Below are 24,085 nucleotides of genomic sequence, written 5' to 3'. Positions count from 1 at the left end.
AAATAGCACACCCTGCTCGGCACGGGGTCGGCAGCGATTGCTGGAGCTGCTGAGAGAGTGGTTTCAGGGAGCAGAAGATGAAACCGCGTAAACTTGGGGGCCAAGGCAGCGCCAGTCGCAGTATACGAGCGGCGCGACAGAGGGCCCTCGAGAGTTAGTGGAGCTGGTCTTGCGACACTTACGGCGTGGGGAGGAGCGCGAGTATTCCAGCGTAGCGCAGCTTGTCGCAAGGAAATGAAGGACCTGAAGGATGCCGCACGAAGACGAGCGATTTGCCTAATCGGCTAACAGAGCGTGTATTGGGGACGGACGAACGAGTTCGGGAGTCCCCTCTGATGGCGATGTCCAAAACGGGGTGGTTGGAGAGGAGGATAGGGTCTAAGCCTTCTTCCTATACGGCTAAAGAAGCACCGTTAAGGTAAATGCAGGTTTTGTCTATGGGTATGGATGAGTAAGGTGGGGTGGAATAGAGGAGAACGACGCGCCGAAGGGACAGTCAGACGCCTGCTGCAGGCGATCAAGCCATACGAGAGAGGACAAATGTTGACCTTCACTCGTCCGCTTGTTCAATCGTTCAATCGTCCCTTCAAAACAAGCGCATTGTAGGCATATCCATAATTCTATTTTGGCATTTCTGCGATATCACAATTAATGCAGGTCCAGCAAATGGATGGTTGCAGGCCAATTGCGAAAAGGCGGCCAGTGGGTGCATCCAAGCTGTCAAGTTGCATCCACCGCCAGCAGGCTTGGACCCAGCACTGCCCACATGTCAAGGCTGACAAGGGGTCCGCCCACGAGGCAGACTGCCCAGGACCCGGGCCACCGTTCCACCGTTCTACCGCTCGCCTCGATCCTCGCACCACCATCTAACCCCTCCCTAGGCTCCATACCAACTCGTCGGATGTTTTCCGATAGCAACATTGCACCACCACACGTTAATCACATCTGCGTGATAATAATAGAGTGCGCTTGATCTTATCCGGCCTCTGCCGACGGGTATGTAAGGTACCATAGCGACATATTTCCGCGCTGCCGGCTTTCCAGTAATTCGGGCCCTAAACACCACACCACTATCCAAATTTAAGTCCTTGCGCCGGGTCCCACCGTCCATCCTGTGGTGGGCCAGCAGCAGGCCTGGGGTTGTTGGTCTGGGGAGTCGGAGCCCCTCCAAATCTAATTCCTACCTCTGGTGTCCACATTCCGGTATTCGGCCCAACACTTGCCCTTGTGGGCGTGGGTGCCGTCAAGGGTTCTTCTGCATGAGCTTTGGCAGCATATGGTGGGATCTGATCCGGTGCATGCCGTTGCTGTTGCAGCGAGCTAGCCTGTTGGAGATTTAATGAAGACATTGCCGTTGCAATATCGCTAAGTGGTAATCAGTAACACAACAACAGAGGGTGATGAATGGGTCGCACTTCTCAAGCTGTGAAGCTTCCGCCTTGCGCTGATAAGCGAAAGTACGGCACTCGTCCCTGAACCTGCTCACGATTTTGGCGAGATCGTTGTAAAATTTCCTCCCCACATCCAGATTGGAGATGATCTCTTTATACCTGAAGAAAGAGTTCTCCAGGCTCTGGAGTGCTTGCTCTCGCTGCTTCGTTGATTGATCTCCCCGGCGTGCACTCACAAATGCAGCATTTGCTTCTTGTAAGCGCTTGATGGCCTCCTGTTGCTCCTTGTTTTCTTCCCCTACCATTTCTTTGTCGGCGTCATATATGCGCACTCGCTTATCGAACAAATCCTCAAACTGTACAGCCTCAATACTCTGCATGGGATACTCCCGCTCTAAGCGAGCGGCTTCGCGGAGCAGGTCCGGGTCTGTGAAGCAATTAGAATACCATAGCTCTGAAACAAGCGCAATGCCTACTTATGTCATCTTGCTTGGCCTTCATCCTGAGAGCTTCAATCTTGCGTCTCCTCCTACTCTCCAAGCGACTGACTTCGTTTATACACCCTCTTAACTTTGCAGCCTCTTTCTCAACTGCCGGTGTCATTGTCGGTTTTCGTCCACTGGGTACGAAGTTCTCGAGATCTCGATCCGTACCGCTCAAAAGCTGGATGTGATATTCGTTCTCCTTCAATTTCTTTTTAACAATATTGTCACTGTTCACCGCAGCTTTGAAATAGCCGTCAATCTCTCCGATCTGCGCGTATAGTTTGGGTGCCGCTTCCTCTGCGGTTGGGCGCGACCATCGATCTGTCCCATACTTTCGTCGAACGGCCTCATCTTCTGCAGCCTCGGACTTCAGAATGTCACACCCTTCCTGATAAATTGCTTGATCACTCTTCTTGAGCTTTTTGGTGTCTTCCATCGAGAGATGTAGCCGATTGAGGCCATCTTGTTGCCTGATTTCTTCAGCATGTGCAATAAGCCCCGGTGGAAGGCCGAGAGGCTTCTCGAGCGCTTGGAGCGACCCGGGTAGATTCAAGCTGTTTAGAACTCTGAAGACTCAATAAGCATTCGGACTTCGTTTGATATGGGTCTTCGAGCAACTTACTCGTGGATCTTTGCCGTCATACCTTCCAACTCATCGATGATCGTATTGTTTACCAGACGATCTTTCCGGTCTACGTAGATACTAGCCGCCAGATGTACTGAATAAGGAACCAGTTTGGAGAATAATGGCCGACCAAATGGTGCATTATCACCTAGCATGGAATTGGAATCCGAAATTTCTTTGGGAACCTTGGCAGACACCATATTAGCTCTATCGAGAGTCTTTAATTCGGGCTTCGGGGGCACAGGCACTAAGGATATCGCCATTAGTCAGAAATTCTCGGGACAAAATCTTTTAAAGAAATATGCATACGTAGATAGATCATGTCATTATCTTTCTCTGCTCTTTTTAGATCTTCCTGGACTCGATTCTTCAACCCATTTAGATCGGCTAAGACAGCTTTATTGATATACCGCTGCTCCTTCAGTGCTTCATTAACACAGAGTAGACTGTCCCGCAGCCTAGCCACTTCTTCTCCATACTTACGTTTCTCCAGGCAGTCACGTGCAGCCCGGTATTGCGCCGCCGCAGCAAAATGGTGATGCTTTGCAGCCATATGGTGGATCCATTCGCTACTTATCGAGTTGGACTGGACTCCAAAGTCGCCCGCTTCCGCATACAAGTCGGAGACTCTGGCAGCAAGCTTAGAGATGGACACATCTTTCAGGCCATCCTTGACAGCTTTTTGCCAGAAGCACTCCTGCGCCTGTGCCAAAAGAAGCTTCCCAAGACTCTCCAGTGTCATAGTATCCATATCTTCAGGTGGCGATGACCGCATTTCGGGAACTACGTTGGTCCGGAGGTAAGAGAGAACTCCCGCGCCTAGACAGAAGTTGTTGGCAGCAACTCTCAGCCCTTCCGAAGTACCTCGGTTTGAGGACATAGCTAGCTGTGAATACATTGCGGCAAGATTGTAGAGTATATTTGCTAGCTCAAAGCGGAGATTGTTCTGGGATACTGGAATAATATTAGATTGAGCTGCAGACATTATAATTAGGGTTCCAGACCAGGCCGACTGGTATTGTACCCTAGCGCAGGATACCAAGGGAAACCAACACCAATCTGGAAGTAAATGGTCAAAAATTATCTTCCCCTTCTCGAGCCTTGGTGTACATACGTCTACTGGGAATTTCCCTCCTATCCAAACGAGTTGTGCTGCATACGTCTGCAATTTAGGGATATTGCTTGCATGAGGATCTTGTGCATGGGCAGCAGTCGAGCGAAGCTTGTCGATTGCCTCCAGGTCCTGGGTGAACATGTCTGGGTGTTGGTCATATTTGGTGGAGATGTATTGCTTGATGGCTTCGGAAAAAGAGACAGAATGCGTCCGTCGAAACGGGAGGAACAGTATATTCCTACACGTCTTCAGTTTGTATTATTTATTATCTGCGAAATTATCATAGAGCACTTACGAAGTCATGATCTCAGCTGTCGAAGTTACCTATGTTGCAGCAAAGCTGGGCGTTGTTTACTCGAGGCTGAACTGCTGAATCTTGAAAATGTCGTAGCGGGGCGCTCGCGAGTGACGTTGGGGGGGGGAATGGCGGGCCAAAGCGTGATCCGTTTAATCGCTGCTGGAACTTATACATTTGGTACAAGCTTTTGAAGGACGTTAGTCTAATATGAGAAGTGGCTTCGCAACCTTCTTAATGAAGCCTTTCCTTACTCAACGCTTTGTTGGAATCCTCTGCTAAAACGGCTTGAAGCCCTTTACAAGGCAATCGGGCTGGAACGATTAGGCGACCCAGGCTTGGGGCAGGGTTGATGGCGCAACTCCATGATTGATATTCCAACATTACTCGCATTTGGCTAGGACACTTTCCAGTTATTTTCTATGGCCAATCAGCCGGATGAAATTATCTGGTCGTGTGCCAAGTTCCCTAGACCAAACACACGTGAGGCGGTGCTGCGGTGAATCTAGTCTCAGCTCTTCCGTTCTTAAGTTAACGATAATCTGTCAGCAACAAAGCGGCGGCAATCTATAGTAATCTAAGGGTATGAAACTCGCAAAAATCCCTCTACCCCTCCGCCCCTCCTTGCGCTATATAACAAACCGACACCCTCACTGAACTACCTGCAAAGCTCCTTAATCCTCAAGTTAAACCTCAACTGTCCTATTCAACGAACTTCAAGCCCAACTCAATCAAAACCCTCAATCCGCCACCATGTCTGCTGAGCACACTTACAAGTTCAATGTCGCCATGCACTGCGATGGCTGCTCTGGTGCTGTAGAGCGTGTCTTGAAGAAGATGGACGGTAAGTTTACCTTGAGAGTTCAAGTCCAAACCGCTTCCGACGACTACCACATTCAATAAACAATAGTCTAACTTTATCTATCTCACAGGCGTCAAATCCTACAATGTCTCTCTTAAAGAACAAACTGCCGAGGTTATCACCGAAGAGTCAGTCGACTACCAAATAGTTCTAGAAAAGATCAAGAAAACTGGCAAGAAAGTGAAGTCAGGCGAGGCGGATGGAAAAGAGATGCCGGTTGAGTTGCTGCCGGCTGAGCCGCGGCCGGTTGAGCCGCTGCCAGTTGAAGCTGTGGCATGAACAAGCATCCCCTTAGAGCATAGCAGTATTTCGGGGTCGACAAACGGGTATAGTAGTTGAGTTTTCCAGGATCGCCTCGGCATGTCATTCAGTTATGGTATTCTCTCGTCTCTGACTGCAAGCCGTTGTTTTATCCATTTGCACGGTCGGTCTGAGGGCTGTTGTAGATGGATTGTTTACGGAAATGAACCTCGGTCTTGTCGATGCCACCGTCTTCAAGACTGCCTTTTATGACCCACGAGCCTTGATTTGACCATTCCATTCCGGAAAACGAATAGTGATACAATCCCCGAGAAACCCCAGTAATTAAAGGCTGTTTAGGTTTCCGATAAAATACCTCACTCGAGATACTTGCAGGCATTCTCTCGCATTCTGCGGCTCAGTTTCTTAACATATATTGTAGCGGTTAGAGCGCCTAAAAAGGCCTATTCGCTACGGTAAGGAAACCCTGTATGTACACTATGATCTTCTGGGAGGTGTTATCGATTAACCATCCAGACTCATATTCTCATGAGTCACTTATCCCAGCGTATCCCTTCTCCAAAATCCTTCGGTTGGCAGAGAAGTCCACGAAATCAAGATTGGAAAGTACATGTAGCAAACAACTTTGAATGTGACCTCTCGGATTGATTCAATATCATACATTAGTTGGAAGAGTAATTGGAAGAGCAGGTGGAGGATATGGTTAAACCTTCCAGACCCTGCACGGAAGACCCGACAAGCATCAGCTTCCACAATGCCTACTCGTGTACTCGTATACTGAATCTGGATAATTTCTTTATCAGATGGAGTCATCCATGCTCTCAGGCGGTCGTTCTTTCGCTCTCCAAACGGGCCGAGCCAAGCAACAGCCAGCAAATTCTGCTGCCTAAAGCCACACCGTCCGTAACGCGCGTACCTCAGGCAGCACTACAAGGCAGATTGCACGCAACTATCGTATAAACCAGCAATCTAAAGCGTACTGGCGACGTTGCTTGATGATGCTTCGTGTAGTGTATACGCCTTCTCGGTAACCCCGTTTTCAGTCGCTGCCAGACTGACGGAAGCATGCCACTCCTGACAGCCTCGTGGTATCCGCTTCCCTGACAACACCACAACTTATCTCGTATTGGGGGAGATTAATCCATCTCCCGAGGTCATGATGGCAATTGGGCTTGTGAATCATATTCTTCGTGACGCGTACATTAAAACGGACAAAAATGGAGGTCACGCATCTGGGTCGTCTGTTTACAGTCGCTAACTTTCCGTTTTTAACTGTATTCTGACCCCAGTCCTATAAACCGCCGAATGCTCCCCTGGTATTAGATCTACAGAACCTAGTGTACTCTTACCATTTCAAATCCAGAATCCCTATTTCTATTTTACTATCATATACCATCATTGCCCAGAAATACTCTCCTTATATCTCAATCCCATCGCTCTTGATTAAACCGAATTCCATATGTCACCTCCCCCAGGAACACCTTATCCACATCTCCCTTCCCAGGCCGACCTCTTCTACCTCTGCACAACTCTCTCCACATCCGACACATCATTAAATCTAAACGTCGGACCTCCATCCAAATCCTCTCTACTTATCGGTGTATTATTACTAGGCAATGATCTTATTCAAACACTTGACATCACACCAATTGACCTTCTCACCATGTTAAGCGAGGAGGCCATAGAAAGACTCGGCGCGCCAGAGGACATAACAAGCGATGGCATTGGGCTAGATATTCGCTACGTGAGCGAGAGCGGAGAAGGGTTATTTTCACTCACAGCCGGATTAAAGGTTCCCGTCACGGTAAGAAAATTCCCAGTTTCCCTTACCAGCGAAGGAGGCACAAAAAGAATATCAATTGAGCTTGAAAGCTAATTACTCGCCATCCAGGAATCCCTCGAAACAATACTACAATTCGACCTCATCCTAATCCCCGGCCCTCCCTCAACCTACCAGCTCTCCTCCGCCGCCACCGACTTCCTCGCCACGCAAACCTCTAACCCACACTTAATAGCCGTCATGAGTGTCTGTACAGGCGTTCTTCCGCTTGCGCAGGCCAGCCTCCTAAGTAATAAATGCGTTGCAGCGCCGCATCATCTCCTTCCCTCACTACGGCAGAATTTCCCAGACACGACGTGGGAAGATGTGCGGTGGGTGAGTGATGGGAATGTTTGGAGCTGTGGCGCGGTGACGAGCGGTGCCGATATGATGGCCGCGTGGATGAGAGAGTACTTCTGGGATAGAGCCGAGGCGGTGGAGTGGGTGCTACAGGCAGCGGGGGTGAGGGAGCGGAGGAGAGGCTATGAAGAGGTGAGATGAGGTTAACAGGGTCTACTGTATATAGGGGGAAAGTGAAGGTGGTGGATCATAACTGTATTCTCTACTCTGTTAATATACCCAGCTCTAGCGTTAGGGAGATCCATATCATTAATATAATTGTTTAATCAACAATGGAGAGATTCCTAAGATTTGCTCCTGGGCAACAGTAAAGCCAAGGTTGTGCTAACAATGGTCAGAAATGGATTAAGCTTGGTTGTTCTGAAATTACGATCAATTCAGAATTATTAGTTAAGCGTCAAGTCTACAGCATACTTTAGGGAATCTTCAAAGTCATTTCTAGATTGAGTGCCGCATGGCAATGGCTAGATAATCATCCCTTACACCCCACACTCAACGATCCGGAAGAAGTCACGATTTAGGAAACAACACGGCCTTTCACCTAGCCTGCAGTATGAGGGCATTATGCAACGTGGTCCAAGAATTACATGAACTGATCACGCCGCTGTTGTCCTGATTGCGCAATGGAGCATCGTGTCACTTTGAGACATGTCTCCAAGTTTCCGGAGTCGGAAGCCGGGAAGCTGCGCAAGAAGTTCCGTTGTCGTTATGTCCTCGCCCTAACCTAATGGATGGACGTGGGCGAAGGGTTGCCGTCTGAGTCGAAGGAATGGCTCGCTTTTTTTGCCAAACGAGGGTGGCATTAGCAACGTCAGCGACGTAAACCCCTTCATGCCCAAAAAACGCCAGATATTTAGCGCCGTTTTGACTTCATAGAAAGTTAAGGAAAAACTCATTGAACCTTACCCAATAGACACTGCAACTATTCTCGGCCGGAAGCACGCTTGTCGAACAAGGCTAAAATTGGAAGCCTTTGAAAAGTCTTCAAGCGTTCATTACGAAGACTTGCTTGGTCGTAATACCTACTTGAGGCTAACCTAAGGCTCCGGAAAATTTAAAATAGTTCATGAACTAGAACCTGGCCCAACCAGCGGCGTTAGTGACCAATTCTGGCCTCAATTATTTGAATGGAGTCCTTGGAGTTTTGAAACATGGAAGAGAGGATATCGTAATGACCGCGTGGCGGTCTTCATATAGGCACACTTAATACCACGACCATTGAGTCAATAAGCTCGTAGCATCTCTGGCGCGATTGGCTCGGTAGGTGTCCCTCGATAGTTGCCCATCATATAAGTATTTAATGAGTAACAGATTCACATTGAAAGCACAAACACTGCGTTTCCCGCCGTATCTCTTTATATTGGAGATTTCTACTCAACCTCAGCACTACTTGAAGGAACATAAAGGAAAGAGAGCGTCAAAAAACAGGCATTTGAAAGAAAAGTGATAAAAGCTGGAGAGGTTGAACTAGTTGGGATAAGGGACGCGCAGGGGGAAAAGAGAATGATACGGCGGTGAAGCAAGGGAGGCCATCTCAAAATATTGGTTTTCTGTACTATAATAGAGGAAATATAAGAAAATTTTCGTATTATTATATCAAGGGAAATGTAAGAATATAGTGAGAGAAATATCATGGCAGTTGGGAGAAAGACCTGCAAAAGTAAGAAAGCGGAGATAGCAAAGTATAGTTTAAAAGAACGACGCAGTTTAACGTAAGCTAAAATCATTGCTCGGGGGGGTGGTTCGAGTCGTGGAAATTAAATAAACCTCTGAAAACATTGTCATGGGATCGTGAGGCTATTCAGATATTCCATGAGAGCAGCTTTCTAAAGAGATGCTACTCCATGCTACTCCATGCTACAAGGGTAGGGGCGATCTTAGTGAAACTCATCCCCGGATGGTAGGGCAAGGCTCGTATAGTCAGAATAAGAAACTCGGTGGACGGTTGGAAGATCGCTCTCAAAAACTGGATGGCTGGCGAACGATGGAACCAGGCGCAGGATATCAGCTCTATGTATTTTGACAGTGTCCGAAACTTTCAGAAGCTGGAGATGGTGGTCAATCCATCTGCCCCCTTGGCTTGAAGAAAAGCCCCCACAATGTTGACAGTATGATTCCTCGGCAGCACCACCTTGTCTGGTCCAACGTTGCCAGATGAACTTCGGGGCGGCGGGATCGTCGGATCCAACATGCTGTTTGAAAGAAAGCCAGTGCTCGTAGTCTGTGGCAAGGTGCGCCGATTCAAGATGGGGGACAAACTCTTCGGAGGTTTCAAAAGTTTGGCGGCACATCGGGCAGCGAACTCTCGCAGTTATGGGGTCATATCCCATCCGTTGAATAACACTCTGCTGACGCAGACGATGGGTTTCTTCATGTGTGAGAATGTGTTCCTGGATCCGGCTCGTCTCAGTAGCAGAGAACCATTTCTTACACGTCTTGAGGCCGCATTTCCGGGCCATCGTGAACGATCGGAACACCTTTAGAAAATCGTGACTAGAAAGCAGATCAGGATATTCGGAAAGGTCGATCTCATGATGAGTAGCATGCAGCCGCAGCAAGTTTATTGGTAAATTCGTTGCCACGCATCCTTTTACTAGACAGCGGCAAAGCTCGCTCTCGGCATGGCCAGTCTTGAGGTGATCGAATAACTTGTCCCAACGATAAAATGGTTTAGAGTCTTGACGATGGCAGTAAATGACTGGACAAGCTATTGTATTGGCCTTGGTATGCTTCTTCATATGCCTGTTGTACTCGTATTGCCGACCAAACTTTGTCCTCGAACGACAGCCAGGCCACGTACATTTCCATATCTTGGTGCTGGCATCTGTATTCTTGCTAATCTCATTAGTAGAGTCTGCGTTAGACACCCCTGGAGACTGAAAACTGTTGGTCGTGTCGATAAGTTCATCAGCGGATGGTACTGTGGTCTTATTGGCAGGAAATTGACTATGCTCGGACGGAACCGTCCTAGTGGGGGGAGGTGTGGGGGTCATGGATTTTTCGGACACCATTACCTCCCCTTCCTTAGAGTCTATCGTGGGAGACATCACTAGGTCGTTCTGACTTAGTAATGATTTGGCGACATAATGGTGAACAACTCCATCAAACCGGGTCCCTTCGCCTTCAAAACTAGGAAATGGACTGGTGACACTGCTAAAGCTACTCGGCCTTGTTTCTAAGGTCGGTGGAGCGGCGATGGTCGTAGTGTCTGATAAGGTGGCAATGTGGGAATCGTGGCGATCATGCTGGGTGTTCACTAGAAAATGCTCCGGAAATATTCCACCATGAAGTGTTTCGGTGTTATTCATCCATGTTGTTGGGAGAGTCAAGTCCGGAAATAGTCCATCAAGAACAATTGCAGGGTCATGAACATGAGATGCTTCGACAAGAAGACCTTCATTCGTCTGAGGGAGAAATGGTTGGCGAGAGGAAGTCTTATCAGATGAAGACAGAAGACAGTCAGGGTATGAGAAGAGTGTCAAGGGAGTAAAGCATTCATCGACTGAAAGAGGGACCAAGCTATTCCGCGAATTTGCCCTTTTTTTAGTGTCAGCTTTTTTTTTAACTTACCCGAGGCTAGCTTCAGCCCCTCCAACCAATCCCATCATCGGAGTGTCCGGGGCGTCGAAGTCGTCCGAAAACAGCTGCTGACTGCTGAAGCCGGTGTTCATGGTTGGCCGGGAGGAGTGAGGCTTTAACACTAAGAAAAAGGGCGACTTTGGGGCGACCTGGGGGCGATTTTGAATTGTGCAGGTATGTCTTGTGCTGACGTGGCGGGTGATTCTCTGAGGAAAAAGATACGAAAGACTTGAGAAAAACCAAGCCGGGGGACTGCCCTCCTTATATGTTTAAGGGAAGTGGAGCCTGCTGTGCCACATTGAAGGGCGACTTAGCTGGGGTTAGGCCATGCGTCGTGCGTGCCTTATGAACAACAAGGTGACAGATCGAGTTATCCCAATGTCTTGTTAGAGCCTTGAGGGACTTCAAGAAAGCAGATTGCAAATTTGTGCTAGCCGCTCGCTTCTGTTCTTGACTTCTTCAGATCAATTCAAAAAATACACTGCGATGTGCGACTAAAGTTTCTGATTATAGTTTGTATCAGAGATACAGTCTTTTAGGTCCCCTCTGCTCCCCTCGCAGCTAGGTCAGGATCATCTTTATTAAAAATACAGCCTCTTCTTTCTTTACATCAATACCTTGCCCTTCTATTAAGATCTCTATATCTCAACGTCATCGTCTGATTGGTCGCCGCAAAAGTCGACCCAATATCATTCGTCTTAATATTCGAGAACGTAACCACCGCATCCGGATACTCGACCATGGGGTCCGCTGGGTTGCCAGGTGTCGTCGGGCAGGGCCCACGCGCGACACCAGGCGCTGAGGCACTCGGCGTTGTAGGATATGTGCCATCAAGCCACAGCATGCCGCTGCCGGAGTCGTCCCAGATGTTGAACACGAGCACCATGCCGCCTTATTGTGCGAAGGCGTTGGTGGGCGTGATGTCGGCGACGCTGAACGCGGCGTTCTGAATCACCTTTCCATCCTGGATGTAGAGGTGGCGGATCTCTTTCGGTATCCCCGTGGTGGTGTTGTCGCTGGTGAGGAATTGTGACCACGGTGAACCCCCGGGAAGCGTCGACGGTTATGTTGGGCCCGTGGTGGCTTCCCATGCGGTAGGGGTTGTAGTCACAGCCGTCTTCATCACAAACACCGTTGCGATGCGCGGATCCACTACCGCAGAGTGGCCCGGAGCACTTGTATGGGCCGGTGATGTTGCATGAGGAGTGAGAGCTGCCACGGCGTCGTTTGCCTCCCATAGGTCCATTTCGTTGCAGCAGGAACCGTATGTGTTCAAGTTTACTTAAATTACAGTTAGCTGCCTCTACCGGATTATTTCTCTTATGTAGGAGCTCTGCTTACCCCTCCATTCACGAAGTTTTGTTTCGGACACCGGGCATCACAATATCCGGTTCCATACTTTGCGCCTGCAGCGTTGAGTGCATTGGCACCTGCAATAGGGCTTATCTCAGAAAGATAAAGGGCACGATTGATGCCACAGGGTACCTTCGAGACACCCATATCAATGGTGATCTCCTGGTTCAAGAGCTTAAACAGGTCGTATATAGTGTCACCCTAAAGCAGATAGACTCGTGGCAATAACATAGAGGTGACGTTTCCATTTTGGATGTAAAGTTTGAGTGTCAATGCGTCACCGTTGGTAGTGATACTGTTGAACGGTAGAACTCGTGTGTGGATTGATCTATGAAGAAAAGAGACTATATATACATGAAATAGATGAGTTATACGCATCCTGATCTAACCCTAATATAGTAGCGATTGGCACCAGGTCAACGGATACCGTAGCTGGATAATCAACACCTTCCAGTGCGCAGGTCTCGACGTCGGGGCGGGGGGTTGTGTTGGAACCCCTGTTAACGCAATTTGTGTAACTGCCTACACTATGCAACCAGCGATAGTTGGAGTCGAGCACAATTGAAGTATTGGCAGAAACACAGCCGCCAGAGTGGAACAACGTTGCGACGGTAGACTTGGGTGGACCCGGAGTGTACGTTCCCGCCTGCTGAGCAGCAGCATACGCGGCAAGGGATAAAACTGCGAGTCTAACGTTCTGAGACATGACTGCTAGAGAAACGAAGGCCAAGGACTTCCAATCAAAGAAAAAGCAAGGAGTGGAATACAACAGGCACTCTTAGACTTTAAGGAGACATGCCGACATTTTTATAATGAAGAGTATCTTTCTACTTCAAGTGACGCCTTGAGAAGCTATATTCATGTGTAGGTACCATATTGATCCATATAGATGCAGCAACGTCATTGCGTTTGTTTGAAACTGTTAAATCCGGGGCAAGTTGATTAAAAGCCAAGAAACTAGATAAAGCCAGATAATCATGGGATGAAAAGAGCAGAACTCTGAATCTCTTTATATCAGACCCACATTCCTCAGCTGTGGCTGGGCGTTAGCCACCTGAAACCGCGAAGCACAAGCCACTGTGCATAGTATACAAGCATTGCAGCATATTTAATATAATTATGCTTATCGTTAACATGGGGCGGGCTGTACCTCTGCCTGAAGGGCCTGATGATCGGTGAAATTTGATCGGATGCAAAGCCGACGGTGTGGTCGTAAGCAGTCGGTACAGCCCCTCATGTTGGCAGGAGCGTCTCGTTTTACTTTAAGTATTGACTCAAGTATATTGCAGTGATTCCAATTTGGTACTTGGAACTAAAAGCGCCGTTCCAAATAAGCCAGCAGCTCCTCTTGCACCAATTACAGTAGTTAAGTTTTTGATGCGATTTCTATGATTTGGCCGGGTAATCGTTGGGGATTCCTGAGGCTTTGAGGCAAACGCAACTGCAACTAGAAAATAATAATTAAGAAAAGAATTCATAAAACTAGCGTATTCGGGGCCAATGAATAGTATTTCACAGGCTGATTAAATCTCTAGAACCATGTAGAAATGAGATTGAATAGCAGGAGTGGCAAACTTGGCGATAGTCTTGGATTGAATAGCCTCATAGGACCTTCATTTATGCGATTAACGTTGCATATTATATTCAAAAAGTCACGAGTCCTTTCAGAATCTCAGCATAGAAATTGGGATAACTTACCGGATCACTACAGTCTTGAAACTGCCCGGGTAGATTCAAGTTAACCATGCGAGTTCCGTTAGCACAAGTTTGCATTTCCTTCAATGGCTTCATCACCAATATTTGACCACTCGACTGGAACAATACCGTAAGCCACTTCTGAGGGTTTAAGGAGAGAGAAACAAAACCACTCCTCTCAGAGTCTGTTTTCTTCTAGTATTATAGTGGATAGCCTTTAACGGCTATTCAAAAATGCTTTTTGTATACCACACAGTATGCGATCACAAAGAGGCCGGCGTGTGATCGCTATTCTTGAAGAGATATGCAGGTGGAGATTGGCCAAGCATTGAATTAGTGTCAGAGAATAGGTTGAACCGTTGTATATCTACTGGTAGCCATTGCTGGTTGTGTTACTTGAGCCATTATTTCCTTTGAAGACTAATCAATTTATGTTGTAACAGTGGAACGAGTATATAGCATGACAAAAAACCCCACAAATCTGAAATGCGAAGTTGAAAAGGCAGCGTTGATGTGAAATATGCTATAACGGGAGGAAGTGAAGAAAGACGGTGGGATAGAAGGTCTTCAAGAGCTTTGGTTTGGATCACATGAGCAGCAATACTTCGTATGCGATGACACTGTGCAGGAAAGAAAAGGATACAGATTCGTGTCAATGGCCGCACATAAAATCTTAAACGTCCTCAAAACATCAGACGCTCAATCAACATCCCTAAAAACTCCCAGCAACAGAATAATAATCCAAAGCACAAACGAAGACCGAAAAGCTAACATCACCGACTGAATCACTCCACATTATGCCTTCTCACCATCAAGTTTGGCAGCTGAATCTGCTACTTCGCTGGCAACTTGAGCCAGTTCAGTGTCTTCCTTTTCTTTAACCTCCTTATCTGCTGCCGGTGCATCTTGGCTGTCCACAACCTTCTTGACTACATCAACGGTGGCCTGCGGCCCACCTCCTTCAGCTGCAAGCACCTTGCCAGCCTTATCCACAACAAACACGCCGCGCTTGGTTCCCTTGGGAGCTTTCTGCATGCCGATGGCCTTGATCAGTGTCGCCGAGGGATCGCAAAGCAGGGTATACGGCAAGTTCTGCTTGGTCTTGAACGCCGTATTAGCCTTAGGGCTATCGGAAGAGAGGCCATAGATACTAAGGCCGGTCGTGGTCAGAGGTGCGTAGGCGTCGCGGAACAGACATGCCTGGTTGGTGCCTACGGAGACGGTGAGCGTAAGCGAGACCACTCCTTGATATCAAAACGCGCGATGCGGAGTTGTAACCTACAGCCGGGAGTTGATGCCCTGGGGTATGTGAATAAAATAACACCAGCCTTGCTGTCTTCCACCAGCTTCGCGAGTGTGGTTTTCGTGCCGTCGTGCGTCTCAACCTCGCCGCCGAAGCTGGCGAGATCAATGCTGTCGCCGACCGATGGCGCGCCCGCTGCTGGAGCGGATTTCTTCGCCCCATTGGGGCCGCCAGTAACGACCTCCTTGACTGCTTCGACTTTGGCAGCCACAGCTGCTTTCGCCTTGCCGGCCTTGGAGGTCGCGGGTTTCGCGCCGGCCTTCTTTTTGGCCGGGCGCGCGGGCGCGGGTGGAGGCGTCTTGCGCTTGCGGAGCTCAACCATGTTGTGAGATAGATCAGACGATAAGCTACGTAGCTGCAACAGCTATCGGTCAGCGTTGCTTGAGGGTTTTGAGCGCTCTGGGGAGATTTGAAGGGCTGGAGACAGCTTCTGTGAAGCTGGAGAAGCTGGTCGCGCGGAGGGCTTCATGCCCTGTTGGCGCTTACTCACTTAGTTGTAGTGATACCTGCAGTATCACGCCTAAGAAAACGCTGAGGAGCACGAAAGCTGCACGAAGATACAAGTCGCAGAAACGATGATGTTTACAAAGCGCGTTAGAAGAGCTGTTGTGCAGGATCAGGTTAGAGTGAGACCGCTCCACCAAGCTCTCCTTGGCTTTAAGCCATGTCGATTTAGGCAGATTTATGGTGTCCCTGCTCCATCAGGATTTCGCTGCCGGGCACGTTCGATGAATCGTGAGGCGCTGATTGGTACGTTGCAGCCCTCCCAGGATGCTGATGAATGTGCGAGCTGCACCGTCTGCCGTTATGAGGCGTCGTCCGCTTCGGCTCCAAGCCCTGCAAAAGCCTGGCCTCCCTCTCCAACCTCATCGACTTGCTTATCAGCCATCAACCATCAACCATCAACCACCCTGCCAACCATGCATATTTTGAAGTTGGGTGGAATCGCATCGAACGTGGTCAGATGGCACTATTGGATCTCCCGTCGCTTTCTCGTACACTGTCCTGCCATTCGTTCTCCTCGCCGTGTCTTATGCCCGCTCGTGAGCCTTGGCTCTCTTTCATTTACGGCCAGCTCTGGATCCAGGCCTTGATATAGCCTCCTAGGTAGTCGAATCTTCCTCCTCCACTAGGAAATGTCATGGTACCGTAATGTTGGCCTAAGGCTCTGATGATATGTNCATGGACCTTCGCTACGCTGTGGGGAGCGGCTCGGACCGTGCGAGGTGGCAAGCTGCTATCGCAAACGACTCGGAGAAGTTCGGCATCCTCCAAAGCGGTGCAAAGGCGCAAGAGGTTGGTATCAGATCTAGAGCTTAATAATTAACGACTTGAGATAGATAAACCTATTGCTACATAATATTCATTTGCTTTATCATATTTCCTGCTCCGCGACGCTTACGGTCTTCATATGCTCGGAAGATCATCAGAAAACTGCATATCATGAGACTAAACGTTCCAAAAGGCAGCGATTATCTCCGGTGAGCTCTGGAATATTACTCATTAGCCTTTTAGATAGAGTTCGTTAATCGGATGTCGGTTGGCTCCTGCTGTTGATATCAAGGCTTCCCCAGACTCAAGGTTAGTAACTTTGTCATACAAACATATCTACGGCACGTTGTCGAACTTTAAACATGCCCGCTATTTAGTGATCAACCTGAAATCCCCATCATGTATCTTTGTCATTCATTTTCCATCCGCACAGCTTATGACCCTTTGAAACTATCAACAACTTCTGGGCGCCCATCTAAGTCGAAACGGGGACCATGGCCCCTTTAGTTGTTCCACGGGCTTTCATTTGGGACTGCAGGCCCTAGAGCTCCGAAGGTGATTCTCAAAACTCGTTGATCAAAGGCGCTAGAGACCCCAAGAGCTAGGCTATGATTGATCTGGAAAAACAGCGTACCAAATCAAAAGGCGAAGGACATGTATGGCAACAAACGAGGAGTTCAATTGAACTGATTGCCGGTGTAGGTTGAGGATCCGGCCTTTGGTAATGAAGCTGGAGCAGCCATACATTATAGAACGATGGATTGGTGGTAAGTATGATAACCTTAAGCAGGTATACATTTACTAACCCGGGGCTGCAGGCATGCCGGAATATGTGAGGTCTCCATTCGGCTATGGCCACCTTTAGGACGCCGTGAACACACTGCTTGTAGTGACGCTTGTAGAAACAATCTCATTAGGTATTAGCACTTCCACAAGCGGTCGCAACACTTAGACTAGTCCCGTATGTATCACAAATGCCTACCAATTTAGTACCTACTAACAGTCTTCGGTAGCGACCTTCTCCTCATCTTCTTCTTAGGCATCACCGCGACATACACTGGCTATGTTATTGGGCAATTCAAGCAGGCTTTTCCTCAGGTCCAAAGCTTTGCTGATGCGGGCGGACTCACCGCTGCCCGATAGGACGGGAGTTATGGCCATGTCTCAAATCCTCATCCTGGTTTTCATAATGGCAGCTCACGTCCTGTCATTCTCGATTGCGATAAACGTCCTGACAGGCCACAGTCTTTGCTTGGTCTGGATTGGATTCTTCGGGTTGGTTGTATGCTTTATGTTAGGCTTGCCTCGGACGATGAAGGTGATGTCGCATTTGTCGATAATGTGAGTACTTGCCAGAGCATAAATATTATGTTTGCAGGCGGCACTGATATGGATAGCTTGACTCTCTGTCATTACAGTTATGACTACGGCCATGGTCGCTATCGGAATCTCTAGGCTTGACGCTGGCGATGTACTCGCGGTCCACTCAGCTGTACTGTTTGTCAAAGGCCTTGGCCCTGTCATGAACATTATTCTTGCATATGGTAAACCTTTCTTACTTTTCACCTGCTATTTGAACTGAATGGCAATTACTAACTAGAATCTCCACAGCCGGCCATGTCGCCTTCTCATTTTGCGCTGAACTGAAAAGACCTAGCGGCTTCCCTAAAGCCCTTGCCTTCATGCAAACCACGCCCTCCACATTCTACCTCCTCATCAGTGCTATTATATATTATTATGCTGGCCCGCACGTTGCGTCACCTGCGCTCGGCTCCGCTTCCCCAATCATCGCAAACATCGCTTTCGGCCTCGCGCTGCCGACGATCATAACCCCAGGCGTCGTTAATGGCTCTATGGCGTGCAAGTATATCTACATGCGCATGTGGAAAGGGACAAGTGTCATTCACTATAACAATTTGAAGAGCGTTGGGAGCTGGGTGGGGATTTGTGGGGGTTGTGGGTCGTGAGCTGGATTATAGCGGAGGCCATTCCGAGCTTTAATTTGTTGTAGGGGTTGATTGTGAGTCGCTCTAGCCTGTCTAGGTTTTCATATAAGCGAAGATGAGAAAGGACTAATTGTTATCTTAATGAAGTGCGCACTCTTCTGCTCCTGGCTCAGCTGTAAGCTTCCCTCTCTCGATTAACCAAGCCCGAAACTGAAGATGGAAATTGACTGCTTTGACTGCTCTCAGATGACATACCTGGCAGTCTTTGGATCTACATGAACAAGGGCAAATAGTTTTCCACGCGTTAGAGACCTACCTTTTCTTCCTCAGCTGCGGCGTGTTATGCCTTGGAACTGTCATGGTAAGTCACCTCTACACCAGCCATGTCTCGTATCGAATATCTAACACAAGTATGTTCATGCAGTGTGCTCTCTGTCTCTACAGCTCGGGCACAGCACTTCATGAAGGCGCGGCTGGAACCCCATTCTCTTGCACTGACAACTGCACGCCGGGGTCGCTGGCGGGTTTGTGAGTAGTGGTAAAAGCCTGTTGTGATGTCAGCACTGAATGTGATGTATTTTAATTTCTCGGAGGTGCCGCTCTCTTGAGTTAGATAACTCTTGTGGACATGGGGCGGCGTTGTTGAGACAACAAATCAATGGTGTAACTTTATTTCATAGAATACTAGTTTATTTATTGGTATCTAAGCCGAATGAAATTTGCGGATTTGTAGCCGACACATTTGCTATGAAGACTCTTTAACACCTGTGATAACCAAGAAATTGTCTATATTCCTTAGTTCATGCAATCGGATAAGGGCATCCCGTGATGGATTGAAGGGTTGGGGATCCTACGTCTGACTGATGGATTGGATGTTGGCTTGTTGTTGGATATTTCGGCGATGTGGAGGCAATTCCTAAATGTGTCAGGCTACGGGTTGATTAGGACTCTGGAAGAGTGGTTGGACGGGCGGCCATGGGCGGAAGCCTTTTGGTACGGAAAGCTCTTGTCCTTCGGAAAGAGACTGGAATAATTGAGTTTCGGTTTGGCAGATGTCAGGGCTTGAAGGTCTGATGCAAACAAAATCCTGCCAGCGAGATCCGTAGATATTCTAACATGCTTCGCTTGGCGTTTCGGCGTTTCGGCGGTACGGCTTCTAGCAGTTGAATAAAAAGGGAAGTGATTAGGCGTAGCAGTGTCGTGTATCCTAATTTTGGTGGCGATTAAACTGATCGAGAATATTACGATTCAATAAAAGCCTAGAAATACTCATAATTCATGCGTTTGGACGTTGCATATCTTGGTGTTGTTGGAACAAGTGACTGAACTAACGAAGCAGAGTAGATGGAAAGAATAAACTTGCCACACCTGAAAACACAAAGGATGAGGAGTTCAAGGAATTACATATCTGACTACAGGGAGTGATGGCGGTACAAGACAAAGGCCTGTTAAGGGTTAGATAATAATAGGAAGATGTCAACATGGAATGTCTATGTACCGAAAATCAGATGAGACTTGAGGTGAGCAAGAAGGATTAGATACACTAACTGTGGCTGTTGATTTCAACATGCCTCTACTGCGTACATCCCATCACGAAGCATGGTGGTTGACATTGGGATTCGGAGACGGGCTATGTGTTTAATCGGAGTCAGCAAGGGCCATGAAGCGGCTTTGCGAGAGCAACAGGGGAATTCAGTAAATTTGCTGGCGCTCGTGTCCGAGCCGACGCAACGAGGGGCAATATACAAACTCATTTAAGCTATAGATGAGAGGGTCTGTGGCGGCTCGGCGCGTCACATCTTGATGACTTTGGCAGATCTCGCAGATGCTAGCCAATGGTTGGCAACCGGGATGCCTGTTTTGATGGGTCCGTGGCTGAAACGCTTGTAAACGAGAGTGGGAGAAGGAATATGTGCTGATTGCATGTTGGGCTGATAGCCCTTGGTCTCCACGAGAATTGAGAAGACAAGGGGAGCCAATTCATGCACCTTCTGCCGTCATTACTGCACACGCCGACCTCTGGCTGTGCTGCTTGTGCCATTAGCCGAATGGCGGCGCCTTGTCTGCCAGGTACCCGCGATGGACGAGCCCTATGTCGGGGGCTTTGTTTGAGCCACGGGCGATCGGCGCAGGGACGATTCTTATTTTGGCCCTGCGTGCCGTAGGAAGGAAACGAGATTTGTTCCTTTTCGCTGATGCGAGAAACAAATTAACATTTTCGATCGGCAGTGCAAGAGAGGCAACAAGTGACGGAGATAGATCCACTCGGGAGTCGCCGAACCACAGCAGCAGTGGTGACGATGCTCCCATACGTGGACGGCTGTGAGGTTACAGTGGCACAGCTGCCCATGANAAAGCGTTTGGCATCCAGAGCAATCATCGTCAACGTGCAGCTCGGGGGCGCCTGGCCCCAGTTAGAGGAAGGCGATAGGCGCATTTCACTGGCTGACTGTGCTGCGGTTCCTGATCCACTTGCAGCTTGATCCTAATCAAAACATGGCCTGGAATGGCTGGGAATGAACTGGGTAGCGCACGCTAGGGCAGACTAGCCTGTTCCTTGATACCACCCGCTGAAATTGCGGCGCTAGGGGGCTGACCCTCTTGGCGGGACACAGCGCAATCAGCCTGTGACTTTTCTATACCCTCCCCCAGGTCCCCTCACTCTTTTGCTTTCTTGCTCACCACAAAGACTTCAGTTCTTTAAACGCTCGTTTCGTCTTTCGTAGACATTTTCTCTCCTTAAACCAACCTAAGTCACTCCTTCTGGGAATCTCTGGCACTTTCGCGGAATTGATTTCTGCTTGTCTTCGCTCTTCAGCACTGCATTTATCACATCGACACGACCCGCATCACGAATTTCCAGATACCGAAACCTTATCTGATACCCTAGGATCAAGGAATACCCAACCACGACAATGCAGTTCTCAAAGCTCTCCGTCGTCTTCTTCGCGGCTCTTGCCTCCGCTTCCAATGGCCATTTCCATGGCCGTCATCACCACTTTGGCCGCCGTCAATATGGCAATGAGACTGGTATCTCCGGCCCTCAGATGACCATCTCCACCATCTACGAAACTCAGACCTTCACCATTACCAGTTGCGCTCCTACTGTTACCGACTGCCCAGCCGAGTCCACCCAGCTTGTTACCAGCGTTGTCGCTGTTTCAACTACGGTTTGCCCCGTCACCGAAGCTGGAGGCTACGCTGTGTCGACTCCACCATCCTCGATTGTTGCCCCAATCAGCACTGGTGTCTACTCGTCTGAGGGTACTGTCGCTGCCAGCGCCCCGGCTGAATCCGTGGTTACCAAGGTTACCAATACCACCCTTACCTATACTCTTGGCTCTGGCTCGTCTACCACCATTGTAACCACGACTATCCAGCACACCTCGACTGAGACTATCACCAAGGTGAAAATTGCAGCGCCAGCAATTTTGAATACCTTGCTAATTTGTAATCTTAGACTGTCTACATGACCAGGCCTGCCGGTGGTGCTGGTGGTTATGGTGCTTCTTCCGTGAATGCCGAGGCCGTTGCTACTCCCACCGCTACAACCACTATTAGCTCCACCTCAACTTTCACCAAGACCGTGACTGTCTATGCTGTGCCCTCTGAATCTAGCTCTGTGGTCGCTGCTGCTACTACGGGAATCAACGAATGTGCTGCACCAGTCACTGTTACTATTACTGCTCAGGAGACCGTCACAGTGGTAAATAAATTGTGCGCAAAATTAATATATGCTGCTAACGTTCTTACAGACTGCTGAATCGGAGAGCTATGCTGCTGTTTCGACTTCTACTGTTTCAACTCCAGCAAGCGGTGTCACCACTCCGTCAAGTTCCATCGTACTCCCTATCGGGTCCAGTAGTCCTGCTTTCTACCCAACCGGCACTCCCTATGGCAACTTCACCCTGCCAAGCGCTGTATCCAAGGTCCAGCCGTCTGGCTTCATGACCATAAAGCACCTATCAGGCACTGGCCCAGCTCCTTATGTCCCTCCTAAGCCCACTGGCGGCTACTAAATGGTTGTCTTCACTGGGGAGCGCACGGGGAGTGCCGGATCTAGGGATGCAGCTAGATACCAGCACCCCGCCTTTTCTTTCGTAAGCCCTTATTTTATAGAAAGCCAGGGTTCCCATTTCTGCATATATTCTCCCACACTTGTGTGAACTTTTGTTTTTATTTTCTTTTGTCGCGCGGCACGGGCATCTCCATGGACTGGAGCGGTGGGACAGGGTCCGTTGGTGTTCGTACGGGCTACGAGAGGTACCTTTTTCCTGACAATCGAACCTTTCTTTTCTGTCTTCACAGACTTGTTCACGAGGGTTGTGTTGTTCCTGTGCGCAAAAGCGACCGATCGAGCACGCTACGCGTCACGAATTATTCCCATCAGGCATGGCGGCGGAGTACAGTTGGCTTTTTTTCCCTTGTCTTGTGTTAGCGGGAAAAAGAGCTGCAGGACTGCTGCGACTACGTTCTTCAAAGCGAGTTGAAAAGAAAAACTGAATTGTTGTATCTGACTGAATACGAAAAAAAGCTAACCAATACGCTATGTCAGTACACAAACTCATTACCCTGGGAAATGGTGCATGTATCGAAGCCTCAATTTTCACCAATCCTCGAAGATTATTTTAGTTCCTGGCCGCTGTGCCTGATGGCTGGAATTTTTGTGAATTTTGTGTTTCTGTGCCTGCATTCGTGTTTCTATTCTCGTGTACCACAATGGATGTTTTCGATAGATATCTAGACACAGTGTTACTATGCGGCCCGGAGCTGCCTTGCGTATATTAAATTAAATCCCTCCTTTCCCGTGATGTGAATGCTGCGGAAGCTGCAACGCACGCTCATATCCAATATTCCGGAGATAAGATTAGTGGTTGAAGAGTTTCTGCTGCTCGAAATGTTCATCTTTTATGTTTTGTAATTTATACTTAATAGAGCTTATCTGCTTCACATTTTTTCCCGCTTACTCCGGAGTCTCCACGCCTTAGTTTCCCATCCTTACGGCATGCGGCCAACGGCGGGAAAGCTTGGCGTGAAACGACGTGATACTCTATCTCAATCCTATCCTCGCGTTCGCATTTAATAGGACGGCGGGACACATCTACGACCGATATGTTATCATGGTTCTACTATGATATTCAGGCGACGATGTTAGAACTTCATCACGCGACGTTTGTATCACCTCCGGCATATTTGGTGGCCTTGTATTTTTGAAGTCCGAACACAACTGTATTATGTTTAATTTTGTTCACTCGCAGAGTACCACAGCAGTATTTCCTAGACAGTAATCTATACACCGCATTGACATAATTATATTACCAATACTTAGTACCAACGCTGTTTGGACAATATTTAACTTCAGTCTACAAACCATACACTGTCTTATATGTTCTGGTTCTCAGCGCTGCAGACCCCGCACGGTCAGTTAAAAAGAGAAAATTAAGTATATATTCTGTCAGACCGATGACCGGTCTGGTGAAAAAAATATATAAGATGCTCTATGAGGAGGAATCTAAGGGGCTTGATGGCCCATGCACTGTCACGTGTACTGTCACGTGCACATCGCGGAGCTCAAAGAGGCTGCCCCTTGATCTAACACTTCTAACTGCAGGGCTGCCAATCGTGGATATGCTAGGTTCTTCTAGGGTTCGTTCGGTTGCAAATTGCCTCCATTACAGAATCTGTTCAATCTGTGCGTATTTTAGCGTCGCCCATTTTATAATTA

The 24,085-nt window shown here is 48.4% G+C and overlaps 8 protein-coding genes across 8 annotated transcripts; 4 read left to right on the top strand and 4 right to left on the bottom strand.

Moving 5' to 3' along the window:
- Positions 1–590: 590 nt before the first annotated feature.
- Positions 591–4,002, bottom strand: K441DRAFT_653630 (BRO1-domain-containing protein). The gene is made up of 8 exons (XM_067647559.1): positions 3,911–4,002; positions 3,616–3,853; positions 3,506–3,560; positions 2,811–3,455; positions 2,499–2,748; positions 1,868–2,442; positions 1,416–1,818; positions 591–1,365 (listed from the first exon to the last, which is right to left on the bottom strand). Exons 1-8 carry the CDS (start codon positions 3,916–3,918, stop codon positions 1,071–1,073), a joined length of 2,469 nt encoding a protein of 822 aa, XP_067508649.1. The 5' UTR covers positions 3,919–4,002; the 3' UTR covers positions 591–1,070.
- A 295-nt stretch (positions 4,003–4,297) lies between these two features.
- Positions 4,298–5,159, top strand: K441DRAFT_653628 (heavy-metal-associated domain-containing protein). The gene is made up of 3 exons (XM_067647558.1): positions 4,298–4,493; positions 4,581–4,754; positions 4,843–5,159. Exons 2-3 carry the CDS (start codon positions 4,664–4,666, stop codon positions 5,049–5,051), a joined length of 300 nt encoding a protein of 99 aa, XP_067508648.1. The 5' UTR covers positions 4,298–4,493; positions 4,581–4,663; the 3' UTR covers positions 5,052–5,159.
- A 1,166-nt stretch (positions 5,160–6,325) lies between these two features.
- Positions 6,326–7,451, top strand: K441DRAFT_693290 (class I glutamine amidotransferase-like protein). Its single transcript, XM_067652641.1, has 2 exons — positions 6,326–6,837; positions 6,925–7,451. Exons 1-2 carry the CDS (start codon positions 6,493–6,495, stop codon positions 7,351–7,353), a joined length of 774 nt encoding a protein of 257 aa, XP_067508647.1. The 5' UTR covers positions 6,326–6,492; the 3' UTR covers positions 7,354–7,451.
- A 1,638-nt stretch (positions 7,452–9,089) lies between these two features.
- K441DRAFT_674071 (uncharacterized protein) lies at positions 9,090–10,883 on the bottom strand (the record flags this gene model as incomplete). The annotated part of the gene is made up of 2 exons (XM_067650710.1): positions 9,090–10,749; positions 10,783–10,883. The coding sequence occupies 2 exons, from the start codon at positions 10,881–10,883 to the stop codon at positions 9,090–9,092; spliced, it is 1,761 nt and encodes a 586-aa protein (XP_067508646.1).
- A 518-nt stretch (positions 10,884–11,401) lies between these two features.
- Positions 11,402–12,850, bottom strand: K441DRAFT_684581 (glycoside hydrolase family 7 protein; the record flags this gene model as incomplete). Its single annotated transcript, XM_067651796.1, has 5 exons — positions 11,402–11,682; positions 11,747–12,092; positions 12,133–12,318; positions 12,361–12,439; positions 12,534–12,850. The coding sequence occupies 5 exons, from the start codon at positions 12,848–12,850 to the stop codon at positions 11,402–11,404; spliced, it is 1,209 nt and encodes a 402-aa protein (XP_067508645.1).
- A 1,299-nt stretch (positions 12,851–14,149) lies between these two features.
- Positions 14,150–15,903, bottom strand: K441DRAFT_693288 (AhpC-TSA-domain-containing protein). Its single transcript, XM_067652640.1, has 2 exons — positions 15,122–15,903; positions 14,150–15,050 (listed from the first exon to the last, which is right to left on the bottom strand). Exons 1-2 carry the CDS (start codon positions 15,462–15,464, stop codon positions 14,635–14,637), a joined length of 759 nt encoding a protein of 252 aa, XP_067508644.1. The 5' UTR covers positions 15,465–15,903; the 3' UTR covers positions 14,150–14,634.
- A 1,931-nt stretch (positions 15,904–17,834) lies between these two features.
- On the top strand, positions 17,835–18,825 carry K441DRAFT_674068 (uncharacterized protein; the record flags this gene model as incomplete). The annotated part of the gene is made up of 5 exons (XM_067650709.1): positions 17,835–17,958; positions 18,026–18,377; positions 18,508–18,535; positions 18,623–18,721; positions 18,805–18,825. 5 exons carry the CDS (start codon positions 17,835–17,837, stop codon positions 18,823–18,825), a joined length of 624 nt encoding a protein of 207 aa, XP_067508643.1.
- Positions 18,826–21,275: 2,450 nt separating this feature from the next.
- On the top strand, positions 21,276–22,379 carry K441DRAFT_674067 (uncharacterized protein; the record flags this gene model as incomplete). Its single annotated transcript, XM_067650708.1, has 3 exons — positions 21,276–21,767; positions 21,821–22,066; positions 22,116–22,379. The coding sequence occupies 3 exons, from the start codon at positions 21,276–21,278 to the stop codon at positions 22,377–22,379; spliced, it is 1,002 nt and encodes a 333-aa protein (XP_067508642.1).
- Between the last annotated feature and the right edge of the window lie 1,706 nt (positions 22,380–24,085).

The sequence above is a fragment of the Cenococcum geophilum genome, assembly GCF_001692895.1.
Source record: "Cenococcum geophilum 1.58 unplaced genomic scaffold K441scaffold_5, whole genome shotgun sequence".
NCBI lineage: Eukaryota > Fungi > Ascomycota > Dothideomycetes > Gloniales > Gloniaceae > Cenococcum > Cenococcum geophilum.
Note: the sequence above shows the minus strand (reverse complement) of the source record. Positions and strands in the feature narration are given on the sequence as shown.